Source organism: Dermochelys coriacea, chromosome 6 (assembly GCF_009764565.3).
Source record: "Dermochelys coriacea isolate rDerCor1 chromosome 6, rDerCor1.pri.v4, whole genome shotgun sequence".
Lineage (NCBI taxonomy): Eukaryota > Metazoa > Chordata > Testudines > Dermochelyidae > Dermochelys > Dermochelys coriacea.
This window is the reverse complement of record NC_050073.1, coordinates 2,647,988-2,657,997: the sequence shown is the minus strand read 5'-3', so window position 1 is coordinate 2,657,997 and position 10,010 is coordinate 2,647,988. Positions and strand designations below refer to the sequence as shown.

Sequence of the window (10,010 nt, the reverse complement as noted above, 5' to 3'; positions counted from 1 at the left end):
CACTCCTTTCCTCTCACCCTTTCTTTAGCTATGGAATAATCCCTTCAGACTGATTCTCTCCCAGCAGAGTCACAAGTCACAGTTTTCTGTTCAGATTCGTGAAGAGGAGTGTTTTTGTGTGGGGCATGATTAACCTGAAGTGTCATTGTATTTGCACAGTGTCTGCATTTTATCGAACACCTGGAATGACCAGCTGTGAACATCTGGCTCTGTGGATTAAGCCCTTCCCTGAGAGGACACTGATGTCCATTAAGAAACTGATCTCCATTTATCTTCACTTATTTCATTACAGAGAAGGGACAGGTTTTCCGCACCATTCATCTGCCCACACCTCTGTAGCTGCCTGATCTCTGTTCAGAGGAGATGGAAGTGGGAAATCACTCGGAGGTGACTGAGTTCATTCTCTCAGGACTGACAGATCGTCTGGAGCTGCAGGTCCCCCTATTTGGGGTGTTCATACTGATTTATGGTATCACCTTCGTGGGGAATGGAGGGATGATTTTGTTAATCACAATTGACCCTCGACTCCACACCCCCATGTACTTTTTCCTCAGGAATTTGTCTTTCTGTGACCTCTGCGTTTCCTTGATAATTTCCCCTAAGATGCTGCTGAATTTCTTTGCCGAGAGGAAAAGCATTTCTTACACTGCCTGCGCTATGCAAATGTATCTCTCTATCTTTTTTGCAGATGTTGAGTGCCTCTTGCTAGCTGTGATGGCGTATGACCGTTATGTGGCCATCTGTAATCCACTGCTCTATATATTCAACATGTCCAGGCAGCTTTGTAAACAGCTGGTGGCTGGTGCGTACGCTGTGGGGGTGGTGGATTCAATGATACACACATTTTGTACATTTCGGCTGTCATTCTGCAGCTCCAACATCATCAATCATTTCTTCTGTGACATCCTCCCACTGTTGGCACTCTCCTGTTCTGACACCCGCATCAATGAGATTGTGATCTTTGCTTTCACATGCTGCATTCAATTGATCAGCTTTGTGACTGTCCTCCTCTCCTATGTCTATATCATCTCCACCATCCTGCAGATCCGCTCCACTGAGGGTCGACACAAAGCTTTCTCCACCTGCACTTTCCACTTGACTGCTGTGGCCCTGTATTTTGGCACTCTCCTCTTCATGTATTTACGTCCCACCTCCAGCTATTCGATGGACACAGACAAAATGGCCTCAGTGTTTTACATGCTGGTGATCCCCATGTTGAACCCCCTCATCTACAGCCTGAGGAACATGGAAGTGAAGGAGGCCCTGAGGAAAGCAATGAATAAACTCCTATCCAGTTCTTGAATCTGTTTAACTCTGTAGTGGTTTAGTGATGGGGAGTGGAAACCGGTGACTTCAGTTCTCAGACAATTTCCATATAATTTTGCATCGCCCATGTTAGTATTTTTCATTATTGTATTGTTATTATTATTAATTTGTTTATATTCCAACAAGGTCTGCAGACCCCAACTGAAAGCAGTGGACAAAAAACACAGGGAGACTCACGGGGCCAGAAAGAGAGAATGATTTTATGAGTGGTGCTAGGGGCATCCACCTAGAAGGTGAGATGGTCAATTTCACATGTCTGTTTCAAGAGTTATTTAATTAGTTGTCCACAGTTGAACAACTTGGAAAGGTGAGTGCAGCCCAGACTGATATAGCACATCGCTCAGTGGTTGGGATGCTTTCTGGAAATGAAGGAAACCCAAGTCCAGAGTGTGACAGCTTCGGTCACAGAGACCCTCATTGGGACTGTCACCTCATGTGCTGAAATTATCCCATTTTCCCTGACAGCCTGGGCCTCCAGAACCCTGCCTTGTTGAGCCAGACATGCTACCCAGCTTCAACCCAGACTGAGGGTCGGGGCCACACCCCCAAAACTGCAGATCTAGACTGAAACCAATTCAGCACCTGTCTCCAGCACACAGATACCTAGCTCCCAGTAGAATTTAAAACCCCAATTAATCCTATTTACTCTGTATAAATATTATACAGGGTAAAACGATAAATGTTTGCCCTCTATGTCACTGCAAGAGACATATGCAAAGCTGTTTGCCCCCCAGTTAACAATTACTTGCACTGAATTTATAAATAAACAAAAGTGATAGTATTAAGTATAAAAAGTAGGATTTAAGGGGTTTTAAGAAATAACAGACAGAACAAAATAAGTCACAAAGCAAAATAAAACAAAACGTGCAAGGCTAAGCTTAATACACTCAGAAATCAGTTACAAATGTTAACTTCTTATCCCAGTTCTTTCTTGAGGTAAAATCCTTCTCTGGTTAGATGCCTTTTCTAACCTGGGTCAAGCCTGTGCTCACCCACCCCTCTGGTTACAGTCCTTATGTTTCCAGATGCTTGCAGGTATCTCCGAGGGCTGGGGAGGCCGTGACTTAAGCCAGCTAAAGACACTCTTTGTTTGTTCCCCACTTCAATAGAATTTCCCAAAGGCAGGAATCCTTTTTTGGAATTCCACCCGCCTCTGGAAAAGTACCAGCTTCAAGATAGATTTAAGTAGCAGGTGACATGGTCACATGTCACTGTAAGACCCCAGTCTCCATTCTTCTTGGCTTGTCCAACAGGTACACAGGAAGGCTTGCAGCTAAACAAAGCCATTCACAGTTCATTGATTTTGAAGCACGTTTAATGGACTCCATTTAAAAATGTATACATCAGTAATACAAGTTTATACCTTATTCTCCTAACTCCAGACATAGAATTAATCAATGTAAACAAATAGGATGAACACACTTAGTACATTATAATCTTTATAATGATATGTTACATGTGGCACTTAGTATAAAGCATATTCAATTATGTCATCTTCATAAGCATATTTTCATAAAGCATATGGAGTGCAATGTCACACATAGATTTGCCCAGCACTGGAAAGAAAGGGGAATTGAACCTGGATCTCCCACCTCACAGGTGACCACTCCAACTATGGGGCTAAAGATTACAACAGGAAGGACCACCACCACTTCCTACGGTGGCTGCGTTGTGACCGGCACCTAAATCCTCCCCCCGCACACACTCACTGTTCTGGGACAAAGCTATTAGGAGTATTTATAACACATTTCTTAATAGTTTCAGGTCAATCCAAACTGTATTGTTTTTGACAATAAATTATTAGTCTAGGAAAAATTCACCCATTTCTAGACACCTTTGTGTCCCAACGCTGGGAAATTACTTAAGAGACATTTGGAGATGTGACCAACAAATAAAGGGGAATACAATCATCTCAGTTTTGTATCATATTAAAAAGGCCGCATGGGAGAGACAGTAATCCAGGCCAGCTGATGCTCCGGCTCTCTGTTTTCCATTACCACAAGGAAAGACACGGCAATAATATTAATTGCATGTGCTGTGTAGACCTGTTGTCCTGGGAGCAAAGATGCTCCAGGGAGTAAATCTCAAAGTCATCACAGCCAAATTTAACCTCTGCCACCGAAGAAAGCAGCTCCAGAGGTATTAAGGGTAATGTTGGTGTGGTTAGCAAACAGGGAAAGATTCTGCTGTTAGTATGATTTTAGGGTTCTGAGCAGGTACTGCTTCTGTCCTCAACTGACTTTAAGTGAAGGGAGGAATAACAAAGAGATACCACCAAGTGATAGGCAAACAAGTCAGTTTCAGAGCATTTCAGCCTTTAATTGAAATGAGAGTGAGCCATCCATGGGAGGGGAAGGGAGGAATTATCCTTAGAGAAGAAATTTCAAGGTTTCTGAACATATTTACTTAACAAAAGGAGGAAAGAGCTTTACTAAGGGAGGGAGAAGAGTGATTGGAAAAGGATAGAAACAAAGCTTTAAGGAAGGGGGAAAGTCCCCCTTCAATTAGGGGAATGTCTATACTAAAGCCATTACATTAACTGAGCTATGCTGTGCAGCAGCGCCATAGCGTAGATGCTTTCATAGATTCATAGTTACTAAGGTCAGAAGGGACCATTCTGATCATCTAGTCCGACCTCCTGCACAGCGCAGGCCACAGAATCTCACCCACCCACTCCTATGAAAAACCTCACCCATGTCTGAGCTATTGAAGTCCTCAAATCATGGTTCAAAGACTTCAAGGAGCAGAGAAGCCTCCCTCAAATCAACCATGCCCCATGCTACAGAGGGAGGCGAAACACCTCCAGGGCCTCTCCAATCTGCCCTGGAGGAAAATTCCTTCCCGACCCCAAATATGGCAATCAGCTAAACCTTAGCATATGGGCAAGATTCACCAGCCAGATACCCAGGAATGAATTTTCTATAGTAACTCAGCTCCCATCCATCTAATATCCCATCTCAGGGGATTTGGCCTATTTACCCTGAATATTTAAAGATCAATTACTTACCAAAATCCCATTATCCCATCATACCATCTTTCCACATTGATGGAAGGGATTTTCCTTCAATGTAGTTATTCCGCGTCCCCAAGGGGCATAGGTAGGTCAATGGAAAAGTGACACTTAGGGTCAGTACAAGCTAACTGCCTAGCACAGGGTGTAAAAAGTTTCCCTGCCCTGTGTGACTGAGCTCTGTTGATCTAATTTTTAAGCATAAACCAGGCCTCAGAGAAGCTGCCGATGAATAGACCAGTTGGAAATCTAGTCCTATCTCCCTGCCAAGGCAGCAGAATCCCCTTCGGTTCTTTTTCTTCAGGTTAGTTGGAAATATTGCAGCTGTCCCAGCCTCCCAGTAGAGATTATTCTGCATTCTGATTGAGCTCAGTGTCAGGCTGTGTGTGTGTAGTGGGCACTCTGTCTCTGTGTGTGTGTTTGGTGTGCATCAGGCACTAGGTGTGTGCATGTGGTGGGGGGTACAGTGGAGCTGAATGTCATGTGTAGGAAGGTGGTGTCCCTTACCCTGCCCACGACTGAGCTTAAGAAGGGTTCCTGACTCTACCACTCAGATGCCCAGCTCCAAATGGGGTCCAAACCCAAATTAAATCCATTTTACTCTGTATAAAGCTTATACAGGTTAAACTCATAATTTGTTCACCCTTGATAACACTGATAGAGAGATATGCACAGCTGTATGCCCATACAGCTCCATTTTGTCTTCAGCGGGCACAAAAGATAGCCCCTCCACCCAAGGAGATGCCTGAAAAAAACTGGAACAAAGGACAGTAACTACAGGAGTGTGAGTCATTGCAGGACCCACACTAGGAAGAAGTCTAGTTTGTAAAAGGCTTATTGCAACATCGCTGAGGATGAGATTTTACTGTAATTGGTTTAGACTTACGTGTTTTATTTATTTTAAATTCATTTTGTTCTGTCTGTTATTACTTGAACCACTTAAATTCTACTTTTTGGATATAATAAAATCACGTTTTACATATTAATTAACCCAGAGTATGTATTAATGGTGGGGGGGGGCAAACAGCTGTGCGTATCTCTCTATCAGTGTTATAATGGGCAAACGGTTTATGAGTTTACCCTGTATAAGTTTTGTACAGAGTAAAACTGATTTATTTGGGGTTTGGACCCCATTGGGAGCTGGGTATCTGAGTGTTAGACACAGGAGCACTTCTTTAGCTGTTTTCAATGAAGCCTGCAGCTTGTGGGGGACGTGGTTGAGACTTGGATCTGGGTTTGCAGCAGGCAAGTGTGTCTGAATCAAACACGGTAAGGTATTGAAGTGCCAAGCTGGTAGGGAAACAGGCTCAGAGGGAGAGTCAGCACATCGGGTGGCAGTCCCAAATGGGTTTCTGTGAAACAACCCATCACAGTGGAATAGCTGAGCAGGATCTGTGCACAGCTGATTGCTTTGAGATTCTGGTAGTGATTTCAGTGAGTTTTGGCTCTGGTGGGTGGAGAATAGACAAAGTGATTACTGGTTTGTTATTGCTATCTGCTTATTTCAGGTAAGGGAAATAGGGACAGAAAAATAAGCAAAATAAGTAAGAGTGAATATTAAAAGAAGCTGAACTACAGAAGTTGCAGACTGCCCAGAAAGGCTGAAAACTGGGTACTGGGAAAGTCTCTGTTAACTAAGAAGCCCCTGAACTGAGTGAATCTCAGTTTCAGTGAACTGCAGAGGGGGTGTGACCCAGCACAAGAAAGCGTGAAAATGACTACCAGTGAGGCAGCTGCTAAGGTAGAGCTGGCCAGACTGGAAGCCGAAGATAAGGCAAAGCACCAGGAGTTTCAATTGAAGCTCAAAGAGGCAGAAGCAGCCAGGGAAGAAGCTTCCCACAAAAGGGCTAGGGAAGGAGAGGCAGCCAGGGACAAAGGGGCTGTGGAGTTAAGAGACCGAGAAATACAGGCCCAGTTTGAGGCCCCGAAGCATGTACTGGCTGTTATGGAGTCGAAGAGAAAAAACCCACAACAGCTGGTCCCACTTCCCCAAAAATACACAAATGGGAGCATATATGTCCGAGGAATTATTAGTCCCTTTATATCGCTGAATATTTCATCACCTTTGTGCACCCTCCATACAATTCCTGACAATCAAAAAATAACCACATTTGTAGCAAAATTGACTTGAAGAGCTCTGGACATATTCAATAAGATACGTATTGATGATGCTTCAAACTATGGTAAATTTAAGATATTGGTTTTGAGACAGTTTCAGATTACACCTGAAACCTACAGGGTTAAATTCTGGAGTCTTAAGCAGGGATCTGGATTGAGTAATTTGGCTATGTAAAATGAAATGAGAGATTTGTTAGATAAGTGGGTTAGGGGGAAAAGACCTTAGAAGCTTGGAAGAAATGTGTGATTTGGTTACTCAGGAACAATTCCTGAATATGTGCAGTGATGATGTAAAACAGTATTTGTGAGACAAAAAGGTGAACGCAATGAGTGGATTGGCTGAGTTTGCAGACTCTTTTGAGCCATCACAAGCTGCAATTAAACAGAAACCAGTGGCAGAGCGGTACAGGTTTGGGGGAAAGCAGAATCATTGTTTTACCCCAGGGGAAAAGGAGGCTGGGAGTTCACCTCCCCATTCCCCTGTCATTCCCCTTTGATTTGTCCCAAATCTCCTGTACACGCAGAGGTGCCCAAGAGCTGCTCGGATTGTGAGTCCACTGAGCACCTGAGGAATAAATGTCCTTTGCTGAGTGGGAATAGGCAGCAGGTAACACATGGAGCTGCTGCTTCTCAGAGCCAGGCTGCTGCCTCTTTCCACACAGGAATTGTTAAGGGGGCTTCTACCCAACCAAGCAGTGAGCATATGCATGTTGTTAAACTGAATGGGAAAGTACCCCTGGGATTGAGGGATATGGGTGCAGAGTTTTCTGTGGTCAAGAGGGATGTGATGGATCCAGGATCCATCTGATCCAGGAGAAGAATTTGTTGCCAGAGAAAATGGTAGAATTAGAACTGGTGGAAGGTTACAAAGTCCTTGCACCTTTAGCTAAGGTATACATGGAAACTGGTGATTTGCAGTCTGAGCTGACTGTTGCCACAGTGGCACACAATTTTGCACCATTTTGACTGGGGAACAATTTCTTTGATGTGGCAGTATCTGTCCCAGGCTTGGTTAACAGCGAGAAGGAAGCTTGTGCTCAAAGCCTTGGGGTGAGGTGCGTGTGTGAATTCACATGGGCTACTGGGGAAATAGGGGAGAGTCTCTTAAATTCCTCTGTAGCAGTGAAGCATGCAGCTTTGGGGACAGGAATAGCTGTAACCAGTTTGTGTAGCTCCGGGGTTCAAGGCAAGTCCCTGCGGGAGGGAGTGGACAAAGCCAGCTCCTGTCCTGTGATCATCTGCCTGATGGAGGGGATTATTCCACCTGTCACAAGGAGGCCATCCCAGATGCTGACTGTCAGGAAGTTGCAGGTCGGCATGGGACAGGCCCTGCTCTGGGGTGCACAGAAACATGCACCCCAAAGGGAGGAAGTTGGGGTCCTGGTAACCTCTGTGTTGGGAACAGACCCCAGGGACTCTGTAGCTGGAAGCAAGCCCAACCTGAGGAAAAGAGGGGGATTTTGCTGGCCAGGGAAGGGTCTGTCATAGCTGATAGCTGTGGCCCTACAGCTGGACTAGGGTCACCTTCCCTTCTGGGGGATACAGGAGTGTCTGACCCAGAGGGGAGCCCAGAGAGGGAAGTCCAGATTGAAGGTGACGGGGGGATCGGAGAGGCTGCCCACATTTTGTAGTGAGGCTTTTTCCCAGGAGGAGGGTGAAAAATCTGCATTTAAAAGGCCACACCCCTCTCCTGTGAATCAGCTTTTAAGGGAAGACGGGGGGAAGACTGCTGAAAGCATGTGATGAGGAAACTTTTGTTTTGAATTTCACATCATCTGTTAATTTAGGAAGAAGTTGTATTCTAGCTTTATTTTTCTTGAAACCATGTCTGACTTCTGTGCCTCCTTATTTGCACTCACTTGAAATCTATCTTTGTGGTCAATAAACTTTGTTTTTTCATTTGATCTAATCCACTGTGTTTAAATCGAAGTGTCTGAGAAGCTAAGTTGCAGGCATGTTAGTACTATTAAAGAAATAATGGATAATGTAGCTTATATTGTCCAAGAGAGGACTGGGCAGTACAGGACGACATTTCTGGAGGAAATCGAAGACTGGGGAGTGTGTTGGGGTCACCCTGCAGTACAACCAAGGGTGGTGAGAGCCTGAGTGTAACCCAACTATTCCTGGCAAGGCTGCAGTTACACACGCACAGGCTCAGGGTGCAATTTGCATGCTAGACGGTTGTTTGTGAGTGGGCCAGGTGGAAGCCACTTCAGCAAGGCATTGCAAGGTTGTGACACAGCTGCTGATTAGTCTGTGTTGGATCCTTGTATGTCACAGCCACCAACCTAGAAAATATCCCAGTAACAATAAAAGTGTGGTGCTGACTGACAGTAGTGTTCGGTTGACATAAAAGGGTGAGGTCACCAAAGGGATGGACCCATGCACTGATTCATGGCTGCAGATGCACAAGGATATTGTGGCCATCTCCTCCCCACAAGGAGATCCATGGCAGGCCCAGTGATGACGCTTCCCTTCTTCACTATGGTAGCAGAAATTATCCGCCACAGGTGTTCAGCCTTGCCTGGTATTATCAGTGCTCCAGCGTATATTGGTACCCCCTTCTCCTAAGTGATGCCAACCTGTCAGGCATTGCAGGATTGGTTGTATTAAGAGGAAAAATTGATGATGAAAGTCAGCTATATCTTTTGGTAGAACCTTCGAGGAGGGGGAAACTCTGAAGTCTATCACTCCAGGTCTGTTCCCAGGAGACACTATGCCCCTACTTTCTGTAGAGTCATGCTCGTAATGCCTCCTCCTGGCTTCTCTGCCTCTGTGACCCGGAGGTACCTTGGGCAGTTCTCAGTGAAAATTCCAAGGTCAGGACAGGCTGCAAAAAGGAGGATATTCCCCAAACTGGTGATTAAAACAGATCTCTGCAGCATCTCTGCAGATGTTGCTACAAAATATCTCCAAGCAGGCCAGCTCCCCCCGATTCTTCTGTTAATTTTATTTATTTCCTATCATTTATAGTCCGCGAAATAGAGTGTGATGTTGCACCCCATCTATCTTCTGTGGGAAGGGGTTTCCACCAGAAGAGAGAGAGTATATAAGCTCCTGTGGAGCAAGATCTGTGCACAGTTGATTGCTTTGAAACAGTGAGATAGTGATTTTAAGTGACTTTGGATGTGATGAGTGCAGAACAGACAAAGTGGTTACTCAATTGTTATTTTCTGTTTCCTTATTTCAGGTAAGGGAAATAGGGATGGAAAATAAGAAAAATAAGTAAGAGTGAAGATCAGAAGAAGCTAGAATGCACAAGTTGCAAAATCCCGAAAGGCTGAACACTGGACACTTTGCAAGTCTCTGTTAACTAAGGGTACATCTACAGTACGAAATTATTTCTAAATTATTCTATTTGAATTTTCAGAAGCTATTTTATACATTCAGTCTTCTGTGTCCCCACTAAAGAGCATGTATTCAGCAGATTGCATCCACAGTACCAAGTCTAGCATCGAATGTCGGAGCGGTGCACTGTGGGTAACTATCCCACAGTTCCCACAGTCTCCACCTCCCATTGGAATTCCGGGTTAAGCTCTCACTGCATGATGGGGCA

The 10,010-nt window shown here is 44.7% G+C and overlaps 1 protein-coding gene across 1 annotated transcript; it reads left to right on the top strand.

Moving 5' to 3' along the window:
- Positions 1-339: 339 nt before the first annotated feature.
- Positions 340-1,302, top strand: LOC119857101 (olfactory receptor 5W2-like). The gene has a single exon (XM_038405515.1). It carries the CDS (start codon positions 364-366, stop codon positions 1,300-1,302), a length of 939 nt encoding a protein of 312 aa, XP_038261443.1. The 5' UTR covers positions 340-363.
- Positions 1,303-10,010: the final 8,708 nt, after the last annotated feature.